This window comes from Trifolium pratense, linkage group LG2 (genome assembly GCF_020283565.1).
Source record: "Trifolium pratense cultivar HEN17-A07 linkage group LG2, ARS_RC_1.1, whole genome shotgun sequence".
Taxonomy (NCBI): Eukaryota; Viridiplantae; Streptophyta; class Magnoliopsida; order Fabales; family Fabaceae; genus Trifolium; species Trifolium pratense.
The window spans coordinates 65,152,796-65,179,508 of NC_060060.1; the positions used below are offsets into that span (position 1 = coordinate 65,152,796).

The 26,713-nt window shown below is 32.3% G+C and overlaps 2 protein-coding genes across 2 annotated transcripts; both read right to left on the bottom strand.

Annotated features, from left to right (window-relative positions):
• Positions 1-6,599: 6,599 nt before the first annotated feature.
• On the bottom strand, positions 6,600-7,731 carry LOC123909416 (EPIDERMAL PATTERNING FACTOR-like protein 2). Its single transcript, XM_045960250.1, has 3 exons — positions 7,370-7,731; positions 7,239-7,273; positions 6,600-6,997 (listed from the first exon to the last, which is right to left on the bottom strand). The coding sequence occupies exons 1-3, from the start codon at positions 7,479-7,481 to the stop codon at positions 6,752-6,754; spliced, it is 393 nt and encodes a 130-aa protein (XP_045816206.1). The 5' UTR covers positions 7,482-7,731; the 3' UTR covers positions 6,600-6,751.
• Positions 7,732-22,759: 15,028 nt separating this feature from the next.
• Positions 22,760-24,543, bottom strand: LOC123910228 (homeobox-leucine zipper protein HAT22-like). Its single transcript, XM_045961319.1, has 3 exons — positions 23,993-24,543; positions 23,792-23,871; positions 22,760-23,225 (listed from the first exon to the last, which is right to left on the bottom strand). Exons 1-3 carry the CDS (start codon positions 24,401-24,403, stop codon positions 22,934-22,936), a joined length of 783 nt encoding a protein of 260 aa, XP_045817275.1. The 5' UTR covers positions 24,404-24,543; the 3' UTR covers positions 22,760-22,933.
• Between the last annotated feature and the right edge of the window lie 2,170 nt (positions 24,544-26,713).

The window sequence follows — 26,713 nt, forward strand, 5'->3', positions numbered from 1 at the left end:
CAGGAAGCTTGTTTAAGTGTAGTCCCCTTTCCACATGGAAACGCCAATGCACGATCAATAATTCCAAAGTAATCATGCTTCTTTTGTATTGGCATGCATTGCCTATGCTTATGTGTCTTATTGCATGCAAACCCTTGTAGAGTCTCTTAGTAAATGCATCATTCTCCCGTAATAAATTGCAGGAAGTTAAGCCGGGTAGACCTTACAAGAAGGTTTTAGGTGTTATATGTGATACGAAAGTACCGCTCAAGTTAACGAGAAAATTTTATTGGACAACTTTAAGACTGGTGTTGTATAGTATGGGATAGTGTTGGGATGTAAAAAATCAACGCGAAAATAAATTAAGCGTAGCAAAGATGAAGATGTTGTGTTGGTGTGTTGTAAAACTAGACGAGATTGGATTAGAAATGACAATATTAGAGTTGGCGTAGCACTTATAGTAGAAAAGATGTGTGGTAATGAGAGTAGAATGGATGGAGGATAGTCAAATCGCTAGTGGTAGAGGAAGATCCAGAAAAAACTATACGAGAAACTATTAAGAAATATCTAGAAATTAATGTGGTATACGATTGAACATTATGACGTTTGATCCATGTACGGTTGTTGTTTGAGTCCAATTTCACAATTAGCTATGAGGATAAGGTTTCAAAAGTGCTTTAGAATCAATGTGTCTGATGGATATTGAAGTTAGATCTTCCTGTACTAATTTTTACCGGTGCTATACCTCCTAGTCTTATTGAGTTGTGCTGCCCTTATTATAGTTTAGTGCTTCAAACTCTGAGCTCAAACCATATAAAATCAAAATAAAATGTGAACGAGGCTACATTAGAGCGTTTAGATGAGATGACACGAGTCTTTTCTAACTTAACTAAGGTTTTGGGTTCGATCCCTAGCTTGGGCATGCGGCAACGTTAAAACTCTTAGGGAGAGTTTGCCGCCCATTTTGGGTCCCACTAGGCTCGAGAGATTAGTCTCTGCAGTTGCACGCATATGATACTTGATTTACGTCCAAAAAATGTGAACAAGGCTGGATAATGGATATCTAGGGCAAACTTAGGCACATTAAAAAATGTACAAAGAAATATCAGAGTTGGCCAACATGGTTCTGTTAAGATTTATAGAAGACTTTGAAGATTGTAAATAAAATAAATAATGGAATAACTTGGGATAGTAAATGATATCTGTCTACAAGAGTTTCAGTGTGATTGGAGATCACAGCCCTGATTCATTGAGTTAGTCTTTTGTAAATGTCTACAATAAATTCATAATGGATTCAGGCCTTTTCTGAGCTTCCCTATGGTGGATGAAGTTACATCATACCCCTGCTGTAGTTTCTTTAAGTAAATGAAATAGGCCACTTTTCATCCCTTTATACTTCTAAAAAATAACACATTTTTGGAAGTACACTTTCGAACGGCACAAAGTATGTGTTCTATGGATATTATATCCGAAATCAGGATTGAGATCTCCTGTCATAGATTATCACGTAGTTTAACGAAGTACTTAGTCTCACTTGTTGATTTGGGATCGGACGGTCTTAATTGAACATCATTTTCAACACATTAACACAATCTCTACCATTTGATTGGGATTGGACCACAGAGAATAGTAACTGCGCTAACGCAGTTATTGCACCAAATCCGATTCCTCGAAATCATATTGAGGGTGAGAAAAGTGTCTCCTTTGAATTATAAAGCCCAAGTTGTATTTGGTAAAGGGTTTATTTGGATGATCATAGGCTAAGTGTGTTATAGTAAATCTGCAGAGTGAGAATAATGCCTGAAGATATAGTGTCTCGATGCTATTAGCATAATCACAATGCGCGATTTTGACAAAAGTTACATTTTGAACCTTCAACAAAATCACGGTGTTACTCTGATTTAGCCAAACTTACCGTCTATCTAAATGTACATACAGTATTGCTATTTGGTGGTGAAAACGTGCACAAACAAATATGTTATAAAACCATTTGCTTTATAACTTAGTGGAGGTTCAGTAGTGCCATCAGCATCTGATAGGAACTTGAGTATGAGTGCTGTGTAGTTCAGACAGAGCCCACCACAGAGGGATGGGGCAATTTCAAAACCATGTTACTGATATATACAGCACACAAAAAGTTTATGGGAATTGGAATCACAGTTCCCTTTCTTCCACAGTTCCTTTTCTTCATGTGGTCCCTAATAAAGCTTTTCAGTTCTGTTCTGTGTCTATCTTGACCTTTGCACCAAAACATTCTCTTTTATCAAATGATTCAAATCTAGTTTATCTCTTAAGATAGATATGGTGTTCGTGTGGTTCATTGTTTCATACCTCACGTGACTGCTAGTGCTAGCTACAATGTACATTCTTCTTCCCCTTGATATTAACTTCTCTAAGATTGTTTAGATCAATGCATATTCACTTTTAATCTTAAGGTTCTGTTGTTTCTGTTATCTTTTTGAGTTAATTATTTGTTCTTTCTGCATCCACTTTAATAATGATTTTGTCATCATAAAACTGTTCAAATACCATACAATAGGTGTCATAGAATTAGCTTTATTTTAACCTTATGTTGTGTCTTAAACAAGATAAATTTATGGTGATACTTTGATGATCTATGTACATTTGTTTCTAGTTTGCTTCACGACAAATGGATTTTTGAAAAGGCAATACTGTTGCAACTTACATTTATATAAAAAGATGCCTGTGTGCAAATCAATCAGTCCTGAAATCAATTGACATTACTAAACCATTATTGTACTGATGATGGATATTCAATAAAGAACATGTAGGAGTATAGTATGGTCCCAAAAAAACATTGATCTATAATGGACCAACCTTCATTGATATATTCAAAATGATATCCATTTAATTTTCTAATATACTCCACACGAGCGCGCGCACACACGGGGATTTGTTAGAATACATTCGTTGGTATTTATGAAGGTGTGTTTTAACTAGCAACATACTTTTAAGGTGTATTTAACCATATTTTAGTTGTAATTTGCTAAAACACACCTTCGGCGGGTGTATACTATAGCAAATCTCAGACACACACGATGACCAATTCTATAGGATATATGTTGACATGTCTAAATGTCTTGCATTATGCTATCAATAAATTTCATCACTCAAATCAAATATGATGAGATTTATTGATCCAATGGTGAAAAACAAACTCGTACATGATGCAAGTCTATTTCATTTATGTGTTTTAGATAACTTATCAGTGAGTGAACCTAGTTATCCCGATCGACAATTTCTTGATATATCGAGCTTTGGGAATGACCAATCAATTTGAAGTACTCGAGTTTGAATCCATGTTGACACAATTCATTTTTCAGGTTTTATTTATCTTTTAGTCGAACTCTAAAAATTAGGATTCATTTCCCCTTTAAATTGAAGGATTAACACAAAATGTTTCTAATTTCTCTAGATACTAAAATTAAACTTCTAATCACATACTTTAAAGTTCCTACCATTGACCAATTTATTTGTCAATAACTGAGATTCATTTAAGGGATTGACCTCTTTTCCCGCACTTTAAATCATACTATACTCACACCTCATAATAAATTATTGATCATCTACCAACTTTGTCACAAGTTTTCTTTTCTTTTTTTTTTTTTTTTTTTAATTTGAGAAAAGAATTCAAGGAATATATGATGAGTATAGAAGTCTATGACTATGTTCTCTTCCATCGTTTCAAACTCCTAAAATGAAGAAGGTAAATCCTGTAAAACTCCCCCGCAGATTTTGCTATACTCAAAACAGCTCCTGCCTTCTTAACTATTGAATGGAAAGTGTGTTGCATCAATTTGACTCCTATGGTCTTGTCATGTTGAATACAAATCACAAAACTTCAGTTTTCTTCATTTAAACAGTAGTAGTTCACTTCAAATTCAATAGCATGATTTTGGCAAAAAATGTGAAGGCAATTTTCTAGTGGCAATGAAATAAGTTTAGCCATGCGCATGCCATTGATATCAATTATCATATCATCCACCAGTTCCCTTCAGTGACTAGTTATCAGTGCCAATTTCCATTTGACTACACAATGTATATAGTGTGATATTCTGGCGTGTAGCTCACAGTATAGAGAGTCAAACAGTCATTGCCATTCATAACTAATCATTTTTTTTTCAACCCTCAAAAGTTGTAACTCAAATGTGACCTTCAACATTGTGTTAGTATTTTATTTGGTCTACAATACCAAGAGTATCACAACATGTGTAAATCCAAACACATAGCAACTTTTCTACGGACACAATTTCAAATTAATTATATTTAAGGGCGCACACATAAATAAATAAAAATTAAATCATAAGTTCAGTCAGAACATTTGATATCAATAATCCTTTTATATTTTTTAGATTCGGTATGCGTGGCCAAATATTTAGTTTGTGCTTTGTCTATCTAAGTACCGGTGCGCTCCCAAACACATTATAAAACTTTTTAAGTTGTTATTTATGGAAATGGATTAGGAGCTAGTCAAGGTGTAGTCACTGAATCATAGCCGTTTGATTAAAATTTGACCGCTCAAATTTAAATGCAACTTTAATTTTTTAAAACATAAAATTCTGATCTTAGATCTAAACTATCCGATCTTGATTAAATAGCAATGATTATACTTAATGCATATAGTTACGGGTGCTGACTGCACCTAATCCAGGTCCGTTATTTATCGCTATTCATGTAAAAAGTAGTTATTCCTTAAAAAAAAATGTCAAAAGTAGTTATAGATATTCACAAAAAATACTATTTTTTCTTATCTTATTAGTACTTGCTAAATTTAGTCTAATATATGAAGCCAAATCGGATATGATTGATAGACTAACGGGAGTGGCGATAGGTCTAAATTTTCTTGGCTTAAATGCAATTTTATCGTTCTTATTTTGAATAAATCGGAATTTTACCTCCTTATTTCACTAAAACGGTAATTAATCTCTCTCTGTAACTACAAATTTAGTGGAGTTTGATTATGTGGAAATTTAACTCAATTACGGTCATTTTGGTATCAATTTGGTGGATTATTGATCAAAATTGAGTTACCAAAATTGAGATACCAGTTTGCTTCTGAGCCTCAACTTCAAAGCTTTGCACAGAACTAAATTTTGATCAATAATTCACCAAACTGGTACCAAAATTATCGTAATCGAGTTAGCTTTCCACAAAATCAAACTCCATTAAATTTGAAGTTACAGAGAGAAATTAATTACTATTTTAGTGAAATAAAGGGTAGAATTTTGATTTATTCAAAATAGGGGATAAAACTGCATTTAAGCCTTTTAGTTCATACTAAGTGATAAGTGATTATGCTTTTGTTGTAAAATATTTTTAGTGGAGATTGATATTTTAGGGGTAGGGTATGGGATGGGACAAAGCATATGAAACATCTAATTGAAGCAACTTAATACTCCCTCATGCCTCAGGACAAATAGAAGAGAATCAATCTCTTTTCATATTTTGGAGTGATACCAATACAATAAAATATTTAAAAACTAGAATATTCAGAGGCTAGCATAGCATTTCAAGATTATTTGTTGTTTCCTCTGGATTTCATGTTGCAGGCTTTTGCTCTCTAGCTAAATACTACTTGTTAACAGTATGTCTCAATCAAAAAATTCTAAAAAGATTATTCTTAGGTGAAATCCTTTTCAACAAATAATGTAATCTTCAATTATACACTTCTACTGTCATTTGAGCAGTTTTTTTTTTAATGAATTTGGATTCCTTTGTAGTCTGATCATGTATTTACGCATTCGACACATTAATGATCGTTCGGTTGTGATCAAAATCGGGCAATCCAAAAAGTATTGGCAATTTAAATTTAGTGATTCAAAATGTCAAGCGTAAATTTGGACTCTCCAATATTCGATCGAACAATCACCAATACTCCAAAGGTGGAGTTCTAATTGCAAGGGAGCTAAGTTCGTTTCTTAATAGGTTAGCGTGGGAAATAAATTCCCTACAAATAAATAGTGACTGCAAGAAAATCTCAATTATCTAATCAAATTTTTTATTGACCGAATTTTAAATTTCGAGTGTTCGATTTCAATCAAATGACCTTGAACACACTAAGAGTGTGACTCTCCGATTGAATCGATTTCGCATTAGCATTATGTATGATTTTTTTAACGACAATGCTGAATGCAGCGAAAAATATTTTCACGTATACTTTCACGACATGAAGTGGAAACTAGTTATTGGCTAATTATCACAAATACGCCCCATGATTTCCGTCAAAGACAAAGGGGAAAGCAGTTTAGAAAATTTAGCATGCTCATAACGTACTTCACGATGTGTTTCGTGAATGAAAATTTCGCTGAATATAGCACTACTCTTTTTTAGTCACGTAGATATATCATAAAAGAAATTGAAAAAAAGAAAAGTTTCAGATACAGGGACCCCAAGAAATTTTAATGACAAAAGGTAACACACTTGTTTTATTTTTTTAAGCTGGCAGAATCTGTTTAGAGCAACAAAAGAACTAACTCAACTACCAAACTGCAAGTTACATGTTGGTCAATAATGATTAGCCGCCGCAATTCATACAACTAAATATATTTGACATTTTACTTATATTTAAGATCAGATAAGGTGTAGAAATTTTATGTGGTTACTCAAACAAAGGACATTGATAGCTAGGTAAAAACTAAAAATAGAAAAACACTTAAAAAAAGAAAGATACTATATTGATATACAGAGTTAACAAATTGATTAACATCCTCTTAATTATATAAATGAACTACATTAAGGAACAAATTTGAAATCAAGGGTTGAAAATAATGTTCCCACATTTGCATTTCCAACTCATGGGCTTGTAGTTTGAATTATCTTGTCTTCTAGAATAAGCAATTGTAGACAGAGTTGAAGGGTTAATCTTTCCATTAAGTGCTCTAGGATTGGTTGGAACTTGAATAGCCTCACAATGTCCACAGAATCTGCATCTTGTTTCACATCTTGGTGGCCTTGAACCTATCTGTTTCCTCACCATCACCTTGTTATCACCTAATGTCTGCACAAATTAACATAAATTAAATTCTTTCTACATCAATAAAGTGCGGTTCGGTAGTAAGAATTTGACTTTGTAGTATTACTTTAATTAATAAAATTAGAAGTACATAAATATTTTTAAATGTAATTAGTGTATATGTGGATGAGTGGTGACTTTGACAAATTTACGGTAGCACTGTAAAAATTACGCTGAATTATCGTGATTCTGAATCTAAACATGAACTATACTAAACCAAATTTACCTGGTGAAAACCATTCTGATTCAAAGTCTTTCTACCTGTTAGAACAAAAGAAACAAAAAAGAAAATGTTAGTTGAAGATGGAATTTCTTTAGTTTGTACATTTTGGAAGATTAAAAAATTGTTCATGTTACCTTCAGCAACAAGTCCCTTTTGGGGGAAGCTTGAAATTATGAGAAAGAAAAGAGAAATGGTAATGAAACAAAGTCTTTGACCAAAAATGACATGTTGATATTGAATCCTCATTTGGAGGAGAAGTCTATAGATTAGAAAGGGTGAAGTGAAGGGAGTGATAATAAATGATGAAGCAAATAGCACAAAGTGAATATGACACCATACAAAAGAAGGAAGCTATATATTGGTGAAAAAAAGAAGAGGCTTTTATTTATGTTTGAAGTGATGGAACATAGAAAGACAAAAGAGAAAAATGCAGAGGGGCAAGAAAAGGAGGAGCCACGAAAAGGGAAACACACCTCTCCTTCGATTTACGAGCCTCTCTCTATCCAAACAATAATCCAAGAGCAAAATAAATCAATTTTTACTCCTCAATAAATTTCATCCTTAAATTTTCGAAATGTTAAAGACGCACCACATAAATTGTGAGATGATATGAATATGTCTTTATAAGTGAGAGTAGTTTTGTTTTACAAACCGGTTTTGTAGAGTTGAATTAGGTACAACTCCCAATATTATAATGGTATCAGAGCCTCCTCGCCCTGAATATGTGTTTATAAGTGTTATTAAATTCGTAAAGGTTACATCAAATTAATCCTCCATCAACGTGGACCATTAATGATGACATTGACATTAATTGCTTATGTGTCCTTCCACGTTAACAATCACTTTTTCAAAACTAATTTGATTAATTTTGAAAATGGGATGTCAAATTTTTTCACTATCCACAATGGTTCAAATTTCATTGTTTCCATAAAACGACTATATCAAGTCAATCTATGGATTTTTACAATTAATGTCAAATCGGTCCTTCTGTCCAAATTACTATAAGCAAAACATAACACTTCATTTTGGTCCTGAGTTCGATCCCTGGTTGGTGCGTATGGAGAAACATTTGTTGAGAGAGGTCAACCCCTTAAATGGATCTGAGTTACCACGAGAAGATTAGTCTCTGCAGTTGCGCACAGAGGATACCTTCGGTTTTTTAAAAAAAAATAACACTTCATTTAAAGTGTAACTTTTTGTGAACTTCATTTAAACAAAATTCTTACTTTAGAAAAATCAACTTTTTCCGAAACTATACTTTGACAATTCATATGGTTTATAGGGGGTAGGAAATAAAAGTAGGGGATAGGACAATATTTTGGACCTTTTACATCACTGAACTCTAAACTTTTGTTTCTCAAATTTTGGGCCTTTTACATCACTGAACTTTTTTTTCTCAAATATGTAAATGATAATAAGACCCAGTTATTGCTGCCTACCACCCTACATTTTACAAACCGCATCCTCCTCATATTCTCAACAGTATTCTCAGTACTTTGGTCTTCTTAAAACCACATAATATATTTTATTTTCTTAACTTTCCAGATATAAATATTTAATTTTTTTTTTTTAGATTTCACCACCAGTTTAATTTGGTTCGATGGTCAATTCTGATATCAAGTGGTTCCAGCCCCCTTTCGATCACAGTTGCGGGGGATCGAACTGTGGTCCTCCCTATCAAGTTCAGCGTCAATCACCACTGAATCAACTAACGATTGATAATATTTTAAAACTTTAAAACTCAATTATTTTTACCTTTAAAAAGAGAGTAGACAATGTAGAGGTAGGAAATAATACACACAAAATGAGCAGCGAGGAAAAATGCATGGATTAAGTACGAGAGATATTCTACGCATCCCAGTGGGATAAGTACATGTAGTACTCGACCCAAAATCCAAATTAGAAAAGAAGGAAAACCCACAAACAAAAATACAATGAATGGCATGTTAATCCAAGAATAACATATAGTGAAAATTATCCATCAGCATACGCACATTTGCATGAGTGATGTGAGGGTCGCGTAGTTGTCAAAGAAAAATAGTAGCGCGAAACATTATCCATGTTGGAAGTCTTGTGAACTAGAGCTGTCAAAGGGGGCCCGCCAAACCCAATTTTTTCCGGGATCGGGTCTTGAAAATCCTAACCCAAATTATTTCCGGATTTTTTAGCCTGGCCCGACAAAGTCCGATTAAAATATGGGCTAGCCCGAATGGGCCGCGGGCGGCCCGAAAATATTAAAAATTAAAATATAAATATAAATAATTTGTTTTGGATGGTTTGAAATTAGTTTGTAATATAAATTATAAAACACCGTCCGCTACTTAAGTAGCAGATGAGTAAAAATAGGGCACCCAAGAAACTCGTAGGTAGCGGATGAGTAAAAATAGGACGCGCGAGAAACTCGTACGTAGTGGATGAATAAAAATAGGGCGCGCGAGAAACTCGTGCGTAGCGGATGAGTAAAAATAGGGCGCGCGAGAAAGTCGTAGGTAGCGGATGAGTAAAAATATGACGCACGAAAACTCGTAAGTAGCGGATGCGTAAAAATAGGACGCGAGAAACTCGTAGGTAGTGGATGAGTAAAAATAGGGCGCGCGAGAAACTCGTACGTAGTTGATGAATAAAAATAGGGCGCGCGGGAAACTCGTACTTAGCGGATGAGTAAAAATAGGGCGCGCGAGAAAGTCGTAGGTAGCAGATGAGTAAAAATATGACACGCGAGAAACTCGTAGGTAGTGGGTGAGTAAAAATACGGCGCGCGAGAATTATTATATAGCGGATGAGTAAAAAATAGGACGCGCGAGAATTATTAATGCTATTTATATGGTTGAGTTTTTTAGCACTAGAAGTAAAAAAAAATAAATAAATAAACCGGGCCCGCCCGAAAGCCCGACTACCCTTACCGGGTCGGGCTCAGGCACTAATTTTGGTAGCCTTTTTTATCCGGACTTTTTAGCCCGGCCCGACGAAACCCGAAGCCCGACCGGCCCGAGGCCCGAAATTGGTCGGGCTGCCCGTTTTGACAGCTCTATTGTGAACAATAGAATTTGTTACCTATGAGAATGATCAATAGTGCTATGACAATCTCACAGTGAATTTGTTACCTATATAAGATTGTCTTTTTTTTTTAGCTATTGGGATGAATCAATAGTGGTTCACGAGTTTGAATTGAGTCCAGTTCAAGCTAAAAATTAAAAAAATTCGTCGAATTCAAGTTACATTTTTGAGTCAATTTAATTTTTATCAAATCGAGTCAAGTTAAATCCAATTTGACTCGACTCATTTCCAATTTATCCGTATACTATACTTCTACGTGATGTCTTTATCATAGTGTAAATACTAAATAGTTTTAATGTACTATGCACATGCTTGTGTTGTGCTCATATTGTGTGTGTTTTTTCTTATGTGTGTTATTAATAACCAATAATGAATTGGTTCAAGTGGTAAGCGTTTTTGTTCTTTTAAAAATGTAGTTAAGGGTTTAATTTCTAACTCATGAGTATGAATCCAACTAATTCTTTCAATCACGGATTCCAATCACCTTTTTCATCTACTTAAAGATTCATCAACAAAAGTGATATTGATATCATCTAGAACTTAGTGAAGTTGTATTCATTCATTGGAAATGTCGTAATGAAGGGTGGATCAAGTTTATTTGTGACGGAGCTCTTAAGAAATATGCGGATCTTGTTGGATGTGTGGTAGTTTACTGTGGGATTCAGATGGTCAATGGATACAAGGATATGACTCTTCAAATGCCGAAATGTGAGACATGTATGCTGGAATGAGGTTGGCTAGAAGAAAAGGTGTTATACACCTTATTGTGGAAAGTGACTCCAAACTACTAATTGACATGGTTACAAGGAGATGCAATCTTAATGGAGTCACCCCATTCTGATTAGATGAATTCAGGAGCTTATCAACATGGATTGGCCGGCAAACTCACTTTCAAGAAATTGATTCAAATCGAGTCTGGAAATTGAAACTCGCATTGAAGCCGCTTAACCAAACATATACAAAATGCCACCACAATTCCAAGCATTTCTGACCTAATATGAGATGATGAGACAGAGTGGGGTTATATGTTTATTGTTTACATTGATATAACTGAATCATTAAAACATTTAACTAATCATACAAAACTTCCATTTATTGTGCATGGAAAAGAGACATTAACATAAGTTAAAAAAAAATCAATTTATGATAAGCATGCAAATAAGCAAATGCAAGACATCCATTAGCTGTTATCAAACAAAGAGACAGCTCATGCACAAACATGTCAGATCACAACACTCAAAAGAATCCATATTTTACAACAATTCTTATAATGTTCGATACTTTTTCCCTTCTTTCTCATAACATCCAAACAAGAACAAAAGGAATATCAGATTCCTTTTAGCCCTTTAGAGCTCCTGAAGCTAATACTCTCAGAACATCTCTGTTTTCTATGGTCCCCACATGTTGTTGCTTGTCTATGTGTCTGCGAAGCACAGACACTGATACGTCGACAATACCGACAATAATTTTGAAAAATAACATAATTCAACGAAATCACACATGTGTCGGTGTCATGTTGATCACCGAGACATATCTGCTCCAGAATACGTCTAATCTGAAGAATGTCCGTACTTCATAGCTCTCTGTGCATGTTTGTATTGAAGGTGAAATTGCTAGATTCAACATGAGCCACAGCAATGACAAAAGTTATACTTTAGAATTAGAGCTTCGATAAAACCACGGTGACATTGTGATTTGCTTACCCCCACCGTCAATTCAAACATACACCTTGTCTCTACCGATTATGCAGTGGATTAGCTCCTGATGGCACACCTCTCTTGTCTTCCAACTCTGTATTGCTGCTTCTTGATAAATTTTTACGAGACGAAGCAGAACTTGTGAAATTCAATAAACCACCCGCAATACAAAGAAATCCAGAATTGCAGAAGATTAGTAGAATCAGTAGCACAGAAAAAGCACTCATTTCACTTGTTAGCATCACAGAATTTGAATCAATTATACTAAAAAAAAACTATACAGCTACTATTGTCCCTTAACAGTGACAAGCAAGAAACAAAAACTTCCAACAATGGATTATATATAGCGGTTCTGGTTATGCTGTAAACCTTTATATTGGGGCAAAATGCGGAAATATGTCAATTTCCTTTGTGATACTATTGCAGAGACTTCAAAATCTCTTATAAATTGCAGTTGCAATTGCGGTTACAATACTGATGTGAAGACTTCAAAATCTCTTATATTGCGCTCGAAATAGCAGATATGATACTTTTGCAGGTAGACTTCAAATTCCTTTATATTGTGGTCGCAATTGTGGTTGCAGACAACAATTTAAGACCTTGTCTAGCAGAAATGAAAGAAAACAAACTGCAAAGACTTGGAAGATCCAGCACAAAATTTCAACAATTTAGAAAGAAGAATATGCAAATTGGAATGAAATAAGGAGAGAAAGTAACAGGACAGGATATTATTTTTGTCTCTTAAAAAGAACTAATTTTGCTTAAGAGTGATGATGATAACTTTATGAAAAAGAATGCCAAAAACAAACAATAGAAGGATTTTATAACTCTCTACCTATGTAGTCACTACAGTAAATTGGTACTTGAGTGAGGGAGGGCAGGTTCAAAGGACAATTATCAATATCTTATACTCGCTCCCTTTCCATCGGACCAGGATTGCCTACGGTCCAATATTCACGTTGTTTCACATAATAATAAATTTGGACTGTTTGTTTGAGATCAGACGATTCAGAACACTGACATAGTAAAACAACCTCAATTGTCGTCTATTTAGATTGGACGGTTTAGAGCTATAACTGCGTCACACAGTTAGAAATTAGTATAGTATGTGATATTTTAAGAAGTGTGCATGATCTTGAAAAAACAGTATTAAAATATTTAATTGGGCGAGTGATGGGCATCTTGGAAGTTGGTGGCAGCTAGTTATTTTGGAGAAAGCATATGAATCACACGCCGGTGAGAGTTTGTCCAGCATGACAATATAGGATTGAAACTTTCTATTTGTTTTCTTCATGTTAAGACAGTATGATGTCTTATAATATGATCACATGCACCTGCTTTTTGTAACCACTTGATTTTAATATTTTATTTAACAGTAAACTACAAACAATAGCTCCCATTAGAAAGTAACGTACTAACTACATTTGTTGAATAGCTGCCGGGTACACTATGCATTTGTGTCACCAATGGAACTTATAGATAATTAAACTATACTCATTAATTATTGAGTGCATAAATTTAGACAAAATTACACTACAAGTCCTTTATCTTATTTTTTTGTAACAGTTTGGTCCTTTATCTTTTTTTTGTAACAATTTGGTCCTTTATCTTTTTTTTTGTAACACTTTGGTCCTTATCTTATTTATTTATAAAAAATAAAGGACCAACGTGTTACAAATAACAAAAGATAAAGGACCAAACTGTTACAAAAAAGGGGACTAAAGTGTTACAAATAAAAAACATAAAGGACTAAAGTGTTACAAATAAAAGATAAAGGACCAAAGTGTTACAAAAAAGATAAAGGACTAAAATGTTACAAAAAAATAAGATAAAGGACCTGTAGTGTAATTTTGCCATAAATTTATTATTATTGTATTTAGTGTTTTTTGTCTTACACAAAGCAATAAGCTCGTGCTTAGATGATATGACGCATATCTTTTCTAACTCAAGTAAGATTTTGGGTTTGACTCATAACTTGAGCATGCAGACTTTGCAGTTGCATGCAGAAAATATCTGGTTTACGCCCAAAAAAAATAGTAAGCATCATTGAAAACTCACACATAACAGTGAAAGGTTTCGATTTTGAATTCGGCATTTGCTCTTGTTTAATGTAAATTAGTGACAAAAAAAAGTAATGTTTCGTACCGGATTTCCTTGTTCACTATGAAATGTGAATTCGATAGAGTCTGTTGCGTTAAAAACACACTTAGAGCAAGTGTACTCTAGCGCAGAAGTAGTATAAAAGATTATCGTATCCACAGGGATTAATTAACAAACACCAAACTAGTTAAGATTATTTATTATTTAAACTAACGAGTAGTTGAATTGTCATGATAAGTAAAGAGAAAATAATGACGTGTAAGAGTAAGAACAAGAATAAAAACGTGAAGTTTGTAAACCAGTAGAGAGAGGTCTAGGGTCATGGTTTCACTTGCAATATTCGGTTCCCTATGTCTAGTTCCATTTGAATTCCTTTATTTTAATTCAATTACCAATCCCTTTACTAAAACTATTAATCCGTTTGGTCATTCGTGATTAATATTCTTTTTCCTAAATTAACCTTTGTTTGGTCATGCAAAGAGTTGAAATTTAAGAAAAGCATAAAGTGCAAAAAGGTTGAATGATTGGAAGACTAAAATCAAAGTTTGGTCATGCAATAATTATAGTCTCATTTATCGTATAGGTCCATCAATTAATTGCAGTACGGTCGCTGATCAATCAATTGATTATAAACATTCATAGGTTGATCATTCCTACTTATGTGATAAAATCAATAGGATAAAATTAATTGAACAAAATACTGAAATTCAAATTAGAAACTAGAACATATAGCTAAGACATAGCAAAAGGAATTTTAATTGCAAGATTCACCATAAACCCTATAATAGTATTTAGCTATCCATAATAAAAAAGAACACTAACATAGAAATTGAATTCATGAAATTAAGAGTAAGAAATAACCCTAGAATAAAGAAAATATGTTGCTCCAAAGTTCCAATCTTCAATCCAAAGCTTCTCCAATTTTCCCCTCTCAGCCGTGTATAGAAGAAAGCATGATTTTCAATTGAAACCAAGAAGCAGTATTTATAGCTTCCAATTGCCGCCTCTGTTCCAATTTTTCCTTCTACAGTAAGTCTCCTTTTTCACTTTAATTCCCTCATGGCCAATTCAACTTGTGCTGCCTGTGTTGTTGTTGCCAGTGACAAAATTTCCTTCTGCATTAAGTCTTTTCCCCTTTGATCTTCACCGCCTCGGTAACTTGTGTTAGCCACTTGACGAAAAAGACAAAATCCTAGCATTGGGCCATCGTGTGCTTCATCTTTTGGGCCTGAAACATTGTTTTGTTTTTATTTAGTTTAATAATAATAATAATAATAATAATAATAATAATAATAATAATAATAATAATAATAATAATATAATGTATATCATATTATTTTAAGTGATTAAAAAATTAGATTTGCATCTTTTTATCTTTTATTCTCTTTTGTATAATATAGAGCAAATCAAGTGAGTTACTTATATAATAATAAATAATTACTTTAAATTAACACAAAAAATATCTACATATAATTCACTAAATCAGAGTTTATCAGAGTCCAATCAATAATATGATGCATGGAAAAATTGTCATGGCAACCAATAACCAAAGGAACACACTAATAATCGCGAACAAGATAAACAAAGTGAAGCAGGAAGAACAAGAAGAGAAAATACACGCAATATTGTTTACCGAGTTTGGTTCAACAATAACCTACGTCTAGGGAAAATAGCAGCTATCCGTTCCAATAATTCAAAAGAGTAACGTTACACAAAAGATTCCAAAGTAATTACAAGATTCGGTCTTAAAACTTAATTCTACCATTTCCCTGAATTTCTTCTCATGATCAAGAGACTCAATTTAATATAGAGTTCTTCAAGGTGAATCGAATGATGATTCAATTAACCCTAGTATTTTTGTCAAGAGAAGTTTCTATAAACAGTTTGAGTGCTCTCAATATAATAGAAAAATAAAAGTCTTAAAATATATAAGACTACTCCCTAATTTTCATGGAACTAATTATATATTCCATCATGCATTTATGACAGTTTGTTAATAGTCAATCGGGTTTTTTTTCATTAATATCTAATTCTTGATTAGAAAGAATGGGAGGATCTTGTTTCTTGGTGGTTAATCCCACAACAAATAACAGTTTCAATGTCTTTGATTGGAGATTGGCCATTATGCTAAAGAGTGTTTCAAAACAGCCACTCAAAAAAAGAGAGGGAGTTGCAACAGGGACGGATGCATTAAGGGGCATGGTGTGGCTAAAGCCACACCAAATTTTTTGATATTTTTTTTATAAACATATATATAGATATATATTATATTAAATATTGTCTTCAGATACTAGTTAAATATATTAATAAGGAAATTTTATCTTGTATTTTGTGTATTTAATACTTTAAAAATAAACTACTACAAAGTTATCTTATCAATATTAATTTTATCTTTGATTTCATCTTTTAATATGTTTAACAAGTGCCCCCAAGTACTGTTTAGCATGACTCATAAAAAAAAGGTTAAATTGGACAATTGGTCCCTTAACTATTTATGGGTTTTATATTGGGGCATTAACTAATTAACGTTACAAATCGTCCCTTAACACGCCTACCAATATTACTCATAAATAAATCATTGTCATTTGGAGCTTTAGATGTAAAAATTATCACTGTATTTCTTAACATCGCCCACCCTCCCCATAGCCACCACTCACCAAATTTGAGTCCCTCATTGTCATTTGAATCTGTAGATGTGAAAAATTATTGAGAATAGTTGAGCTTAATTTATCCAAGTGATTTTGTAGATGAGCCAAAAATGATGGTGCGACATCAACTTCAAAATTATATTAGAAATGTTTAATTTCTGGATCCATCCCTGAGTTGCAACCTAATTAACGGTTACCATCTCAAACTAAAAATGATTTTGGATTTGAAAATCATCACACAAGACCTACATATAAGTTGGATGTGAAATTTTGCGTATGTCTTTTGTAAAAAAATTTAAAACTTGAAAGCCCCAAATATTGCTTAACAGATTATGGGGGGGTTCCATTATTGATATGAAATATTCTATTGGGCCCAACCGTAAATGTTTGCCAAATATTCCTATTGAGATTTACTTTTGTCACCCTATTCATTTTCTCGCACGCTCTACGAAATTATAAAAATACTTATATCTATTATTTACGTAGCGGAATACCCTACCAATTTTTTTTTTTTTTTTAACGTCCACTACTTAAATAACGAATGACATTTTTAACAAATTTCTATAACGTAAGACTCGCGAGAAATCAATAGAGTAACAAAAGTAATTTTCATTGCAATTTCCTCTCGAGAGTTAGTTTACCTGAAGATGGGTAATTTAATTGGAGATTATGGAGTGGTCCTATCCGGAGATTATGTAGTGGTCCTATCCGGTCACCTTTAACTAGTAGATTTAAAATATTTTGGCCCAACATCATTTTATCATTTGGGTTGTCATAACTACAAACCACCTAATATTTTAATTTTGAGTGTTTCATTTTGTGCTCTCTAAAACAACACAATTCGTATTTTAAGAACGAATTTTATAAAATCTAATATTTGTTTCCACCTCACCATTCCTTCATCCCCTGTGAAAATATTTATAAAATTTACTAGTTAAAGTGTGAATTTAGTTCGCTACTTAAATATCGAATTGTGTTTTTCGAATTTTGCAGCCTTTGATACTTGTAAGTTATGTTGTAAAGGGGGTACTTTTGAAATTTAAGAGGGTGCAAAAAAAATACACTCTTTAATTTTATTCTTTCTAAAGTAGCCAACCCTCATATGATGATGGTGATGATGAGAGGCATATTAGCAGTTTCTTGGAAAGTCTCCTCTTTCTCCTGAAGGTCTCTATCACAAAATAATTTATTGGTCCACAGTATAATGAGTGATTTGTGGAACTAATTCAAATTCAATGCATATAGTATTGTACTAGTATTATCCTAAATGAAATCCATCGTTTTTTTTTTGTGGTTATTAGTAATGAAATCCATCGTATTGATCAATTGTTTTGAAATTATTTTGGAACACAAAAGCATACACCTTGTATATATTTGGTAAACAATAGAAAAGGAACTATTAATATTCACAACAACACAGGCAGCACCGCCGGCCCTAAAACTCTTTTTGATTTTCTTCTTTTTCTCTCACCCATAGAGGGGTGGTTTTAGGTCAATTTTTGGCCTAAAATCACCCCTTTACATTTTTTTCTTCTTGCTTTTTAATACAAATAAGTGATTTTCACATAGTTTAAGTCTTATAGTTTTGTTTTCATCTTTGCGATTTTATCCTTTGTTTTGATTTTCAGTATTGTTGTCCGGTCTTAGTGCGGAGTATTGTTGTCCCGTCTTAGTGCGGAGTATTGTTGTCCCGTCTTTGTGCGGTGTTCATTTGTTTCAGGTTTGAAGATTAAGGTTGATCCAGTGCAGATCCAATCAATGACTTTTGTACCATCAACGCTACAGATCCGGCGACATGAATGTTCCGGAAACTTCAATATAGTCAAATATGTAGGCTTTTGCAATATGTCGTTTGATGCTATTAACACGGATGCTGTGAGTTTGTTCGCAGATTCATCCTTTTTGTTTTTAGCGATTTTGATTTGTATTGCATCGATGTACTCTTATCAATTTGAATGAATGAATATCTTTTATTTAGTCAAAAAAAAAAAATAGAAAAGGATTATCTGCAGTGACATTATGGTCCAGTTAAATCTTAGTCTTCCAACTTTTTGTTTTTAAGCAGTCAAAGTCAATTATCACAATTTTGAATGGTAAAGATTAAAATTGGATTTTCTCATGTGATATTTTCACCGGAGAGAATCCTGATCCGGTAAACAATATCACCGTATTTATATGATGAACAAGTACCATTTTTTTATCAATTTCTTTTATTTTTATTTTATAAGTATAGGGATTTAGTTTTGTAACACAAAAATTAAGTTATTTCATTAATCAATTTAATTATTTCATTAACCGTAAAAAAAAAAATTGAAGGAAACAAATATATAGCATTTTATTACTTATTAAGTGTTCAAAAATGTATGATGAAAAATGTATCTTGTTACCACTTTTTTTAATATATATCTCACTAAACCGTTTCATAACTTCACTAAATTGTTTCATTTTTTTAACATGGAAGTCGTTGGGGGATATATGCTCCTCTCATATAGTGGTTAAATATATTTTATCCTTTTCTGAAAATTTTACTTCATACTCACGCAAACTTGAATGTCGAAGCACTTGCTGATACACAACCCTACTCTCATTCACCAGAATGAAAAATAAGCATCACCGACGAAGTCATCCAGGTAAGTCACTTCTATATACCGTATATCTGATCCATCCACCTACATGTACGATAAAAACAGTTAGATGTTAGGAACGTCTCTCACAGTTCGTATAATCGTATTGAATGGTCTAGTGTCCATTCAAAGTTGGAAATCCAATCATGATAGCGTGGGGAACACGTCTACGGTGTGTGGGTAATTAAGGAGAGTGGGTGGAATAGATCAGCACCGTTGAAATTGGGTATAAGGGAACCTGAGATGACGTGTGAGGCGGAATTTATGGGTCCAGGTTTATATTTGCTAAAGAGGGTGGGTCACTGAAATCCCATGTTAAGATTTTGAGAAAGACTCATTCCCATTGGGCCATCACGTGGGGGTGTGGCCCATTAGTTCCCTTAAAGCCAAAGCATCTCATCAGAGGCTACCACATACACATGTTTATTCATCTATCTAATTTACCTCAAGTATCAACTAATTTAAAAGATAGTATTCTCTTATCTTATGTAGCTTAAATGGTATTCCTTCTGTCTCAAAATATAAGCAAAAGTTAGTGAACAAAAGTGAATGTATTTGGTCCAAATCTTTAACCAAATACATCAAGTTTCTTTGACTCATTTTTGCTTATATTTTGGGACGGAGGGAGTACTTACTAGAGATATTATTGGAGTGTTTGAAGTTCGAACCCCGGATTTCACATTTCTCCACATTTACATGTGTGAGTCTAGCCCAATGTTTTGAAAACCGGACCGGACCGGCCGGTCCGACCGGTTCGACCACGAACCGGTGCCCTCGGCGGTCCGGTCGACTAGCAAGAACCGCTAGTCAGTGGAACCGGTCAAAAACCGGTGTGAACCGGTATGAACCGGTGTGAACCGGTGTGAACCGGTGAACCGGTGAACCGGAAAACCGGCCGGTTTTTCTCTCACTTAAAAAAAAAAAAAAAAAACTGATTTTTTAATTAAAAAAAACGATGGATTGAAATTGAAAGGTTAAAAAATCAAAAATCTTTCCTTTCCAACCATAGACTCAAACACGTGAAAAAATTATATGAACGGTTCAATATAAACGGTTCAATAACGGTTGAACCGATCCGACCGGTTGACCCTTGAACCAGTTGTCACAACGGTTCGACCTCCGGTCCGGTTCTTAAAACATTGGTCTAGCCACTAAGCTATTTGAGAAAAGAAGAAAAAAAACTCTCTTTAGGGGGCGTTTGTTTCAAGGTTGTTAATTTTATTCCCAGGAATCATATTCCCAGAAAATAATAATGGGAACTTTATTCCCAGGTATTTTAGAAAAAACATGTTTGGTTCATATTAACTACATTCCTAGGAATTATTGATAAAAGTGGGTAAAAGAGAAGTTATTGGAAGTTATTTAAAATGTATTCCCATTTTCATGGGAACTTTTCTTTCCCACCCATTTCTTTGGGAATAAAATCATGGGAATAAGAGAAGTTATTGGAAGTTATTTTATTCCAAGGAAACTTCATATCCAGGAATAATTTCATGTCAACCTTGTAACAAACATGGGTATATTTATTCCAACCCATATATTCCCAGGAATATTATTCCTAACCTTGAAACAAACACCCCCTTAGTCTTTTTGTCAAGTACTAGCTATTAGAATTTCATCTTTTTAAAATGAATAAGTGAAAATATCACATTTTTTACTTTTCAGATATATTAAATAACTGATGTAACTTATCTACGTTATAGATAAAATACATTAACTATTTAATGTAATTAAAATATAATTTGTTTTTTTCGAACTAGATGTAATTTTTATTTTTTTCAAAGAGTGATTCACCATCAGTCCCTTTCTATGTAGACAGCACTTTCCCCTCTCTCTCTCCCTCTCATTGAGCAACTGATTTGCAGACAAAAACACGTGAGCTAACTTCCCCAATATCCACACCACACCTTGGACCTTTCTCTAACTTATTGCATGTTTGTTTCAGATTTTTTGAAATTCTTTTTTATTGTTCTTCAAAAAAAATATTTTATTTTTGTTTGTTTCAGATTTTTTCAAAAAATATTTTAGTAAAAAAAATTATTTTCATCAAAATGAAAATTTATTTTCAATAGCTTTTATCAAAATTTATTTTTTTATCATTCATCATTTTTCACCATCTTAAAAAAATAGATTTTAATGATTGTAAACAAACGGCAAATATCTTTATATTTTTTTTCAAAATCTCTGCAAAAAAAATAATTTTCTTGAAAATGATTTTCTTCACAATTTTTTTTTTTTTAAAATCTCAAACAAACATGTCCTTAATTTCAAGTCTCAACATCCCGTCCAACTCATGTATTATACTAATCAACATTTATCATTTAATATCTTGTGTACGCAACATCAGAAGAAACCTTTATAAGCGATATCCATCGTTAGTTGGTTGGTTCAACTATGATTGAAAGAGGTTGAAATTACTTAATGTCAGAATTGATTCCCGAACCAGATTAAATCGGTGGTAAAAGTAAAAAAAAAAACTTTATAAACAATATTTTTGTTATCAAATAATATAGTGGTTAATATTCCACCTTAAGCTGAACATATAAAATTTTTAAGATTTAAACTTTTCGACTTCTATATATATAGGGTATGGGTTGTCTCCGGTGAAATTTTCACTGGATTCCCTTATGTGTGCATCTATGCCCTCAATTATCTTTTTTTGGTTGACCAACTTGTAAAAAAAAAAAAAAAAGTGGATGATCAGAATTTCATGGGAGAGAAAATTAATGGGAGACGATCAATCCCATATATATATATATACATAGACGATTGGTTAACCGGCTAAGCAATGTAAAGAATATAAGTGATATTTGTTATATATTCCACAAAATCATATATTATAGAAGAATATAAGTGATATATGATTCAACCGAACTCAAATTATCGGAAACTTCTTCTCAAATAATATTCAATGTTTCATACTATAAAGCACGCAATAAATTAATTTCAACGAATTCTTAATAAATTATGATTCTTCTGCTTTTGTTGGTATGTGACATTGTTAATTTAGATCAAACAAATGTAAGCACGTGGGGAGAAGTTAGTTTCAAAAATGTGTCACTACTAATTAATCATTATTTTTTAATTAAACTATACTACTTATTTTATTTTATTTTATTTTGACAAGAACTATACTATCACTATTTTTACATGCACTATTACACGCGTCTGGATCAACTTATACGTACGTGTGTGTCACATATAAATATAAATAAATAATAATATGAAGTGAATTTATTTTAATAAAATTGGTAGAAGTCCCAAAAATGAAGCTACCATAGAAATCTAAAAATAATTAAGGGGAAATTTTTAATAGAATTTGGAACAAGGTATATATATTCTATGATATGATGATATATAATATAAAAATATAAAAATACATACAACAGGAAAAAAAATGCAAAAAAGTAATTATCATTAGCAGTTACTATAATTTTCTACAGTATTATATAGCTAATTAACTAATTACAACGTACGTACGTTTCCCTAGCTTAATTAGCTAGACGTATCAATCCCTCAACCAAAAAAATACAATGATTGTAGGGAGAAAATACTACATGTATTTAATTTCTTTAACAAGCTGCGGAAGGATTATTGAAAGGATTATAGAAGTGAGTATTGGGAGCCATGGTGAAGGCAGTGATCTTCTTATTCGAACCGCCACCATCCGCGACGCGGCCGAGCCGGTCGCAAGAGGGGCACATGGAGAGTGTAGCTGCAGGCATGGGCATGTATAAAGGTTGTGCTTGCTTCAATGATTTCAGCTCTTGTAACTCTTTCTTTAATCTCCTATTTTCGTCCGTTAACGTTTCACAACATTTCTTCAAAAATTCGCAATCAACCTCCGTTTGTTTCAGCTTTGTTCTGCAATATCCAAACCAAAATCTTGTTTAATAAGTCTCTTTGTAAATTATTTTACATATACATCCAATTAAATCATGACATGTAGACATTTGAAGTAATATTTTATGTACAAATCTATAAAAGCCAACACTAAGATATGATTTCATTAGATGCATGTGTAAAAATATTTTACACTGTCGGTGTATAGCAATTAATCCCTTAATGATTATATGGGTATTTTTTGCGCATATAATCTAAAAATATTTAGATTTAAAATTTCAGATTAGTTGTAAGAGTTTAATCTTATATACAAAATCTATAAATGTAAAATGATATATTAATTAATAAAATTTCTACCTTTTCCAATATTTTTTTTTAAAAAAATCTCAATATAAAAATTAATTGAACCGCTGATTTTTTATATATAAATAAAATAAATAAAAAATTGTCCTCTTCGCATAGCTCACTTAGAAATATCAGATATAATATGTAAGGACCGGATTTAAACCTAATTCTCTACTTATTCACCTTAATTAAAAAGTTAAAATTATAGTCACTAAATTATTTTAAAAGAAAAAGTTGAATACCTTGCTCTCCGATTCTGGAACCACACTTCAACTTGTCGAGGCCTTAGATTCAACTGCTTTGCTAAAGCTTGTTTTTCTTTCTGAAAATCCAATAAAAAAGAAGAAGAATATTATTAATAACTAATTAATTAAATTGATATATTACTCACTGATAATTAATTTATTAGATGCTAGAAAATAAGGAGAAGGATATATAATTACCGGATTGAGAGTGCTTTGCAATTTGAAGCTTTCTTCCAAAAGTAAAGATTGTTCTTTGGTAAGCCTAAGTTTCTTTCTAGCGTTAGTAGCATCTTCATCTTCATCACTAACTCTTGAAGAAACTCTCTCTTCTTCTACCTCTTGATCTTCTTCTTCCTCTCTTTCTCTCTTCACTTGCAAGACTCTCCCATTTGAGAAAGATGAAACAACAACACTATGAGGTGAAGAAGTTTGGTTAATTCTATGGATGTTAGGACTCTCTGGAGAGAGTCCTAACGTTAAGGATGGCTCGGTGGAGGAATAGGGATTCTTTACTGTGGTGGTGGTGGTGGTTATTTGTTTTGGAGTAGTAGAAGTATTCAAAGATAAGCCTAGAACAAGATGAAGGGAATTTTGATCATTAAACCCCATTTGATAATTGAGAAAAAAAAATAACTATGAAGGAGGTGTTTTAAGGTTGAAATGTTTTGTATGAAAAAATGGATATAAGGTATGGTTTTAAAGAGAGGGGGGAGGTGGAGAATGAGTACAAGACTTTTCTGTGGGGGCATTGGGTGGGTGAGTGGGTGGGTGGTTATGATTATTATTAATCATAATAATAATAATCATAATAATAATCAAAGGGAGGAATAAGTAGGGAAATAATAATGAAGAAAAGTCTTTTCTATATTCTTATACAAAGGTTGACCATTTGAAAATCTATCACTGGTGTTATTATTGTGACATGAATAATGCTAGCAACACACTCTTCAATAAATACATTTCAACATACTCTTTTTTATTGGTTGAAATTCACATGGGTCCCATAAAAAAATATAGACCCATATAACTTTTATGGGACCCATATAAATTTTAACCAATAGAAGAAAGTGTGTTAGAGTGTGTTTGTTAAAGAGTGTATTGCTAGCACTCCTCATTGTTACATTATTATACTCCATCATTCCCATGATAATTGATAGTAATTCCATGCTTACTAAGAAAATATCATGATAAATAAAATTAAGAGAACGTTAATTTTACTCAATTATCTTTATTAATCATCATTGATATACTTTTATTATTATAAATATAAAATATCACACTTATATATTATGGAAAATTATTGTTCCCACAATACATGTCACACTTATTTATCTTACACATATATGAAAAAAAAAATATAAAAGAATAAATAAATAAATAAATAGCAAGTTTATGAAATTATCGTAATTACTTAAGTGATGTAGTATTCATAAATTTTATTATAAAAATTCAATATAATTAATTATAATGACTTTATAGTGTGTATAACTAAAAATGAAAAAAAAAAATTTATATTAAAAAAATTATTTTTAAAAGTAAATGTTACACTTATTATAGAATTGAGGTAGTAATTATTTTATTTGAAAGAATTGAGGTAGTGATTATAATAAGAGAAAACTTGGAAAATGCTCTGTTTTTTTTTTCAGTAATAGGAAAATGCTCTCTATATAGCTATTTCCCCTCACTCACATTGTACCCATTATTACTACCACACTTTCTTAAGTAGTAGCTTCACTTAACATTAATTGTACCAATTATTGCCCTCCTTTACTTGTGTCACTGCTACTTTAATCCTTCTAGGCTTTGTATTTATGGACTTTGTAATATATCATTGAATACTTTATTAATTTAATAGATGAGATGAGTAGCTTAATTCGTTGAAGAGTTAAGCGTTAAAGGTATTGGAGGTCTATAATTCAAGTTATAGCAAAGGTAAAAAAATTAATATAATAATTAATATACTAACAATTTAATTTTTATTTAACAAATTGTTAATTTAATATATAGTTAAATATTAGTCTGTTAGATTTGTCTAATATGAACCTTTGTTAAAGATTGGATTTTGTAATGATAAAATTAAAAATATTATGAACTAAATAAATCAATTTTTTTTTTGAAAAGGCAAAAATGGCATTAGAAGCATCAAATATTTAATAAACCTAAAAATATTTAATAAACCTAAAAGTGAGTTGCTTTTTTTTTTTTATAAAAATAACCAAAGAAAATAATTTTTACATTTGCCCTAAACTAAAATACATCAAATATTTAATAAACCTAAAGTGTGAGTTGATTTTTTTTATAAAAATAACCAAACAGAATAATTTTTCCATTTGCTTCTTTAATATAAGCTTTATTATTCTCCTAGTATCCATTTTCCTCAACAACAAAAAAAAAAAGCCATCTAGCTATATGCATTAACTTGGGTCATAAAATATCTATCTATATCTATATGCATTAACTCATCCAAACATTGCTTCATAAGTTATTTCCGAAAATAAATATAGCAATAAAAAAAATCAAAAGCATGATTAGAAATAGGTGTATACATAAATGTAAACATGTGTGTTTGTGACAAAGTTATGTAACAAACCCACATGCCCTGTCTCCCACTCCATACATGTCTGATTGAACTAGCTAGTTAGAGATGGGTGTCATGTCACTTTGCTTACCAATATATTGCATTAATTTTCTAATGAATAATGTGGAAATTGAGGGATGGTGTTATTATTATTGGACATTTTAATTTCTTCTAGCTTATTATGAAGATGTGTAGGATTAGAAAGTGATGTGCACTGTTTGTTTGTTTTCAATAGGAAATATGATTAAAGAAAGTAGGTGCAACACACAATTGGAGTTTCAATGAGTTATAATGGTGCCAGAATATGATTTATCAACAAGAATTCGGATCTTTGCTTAACT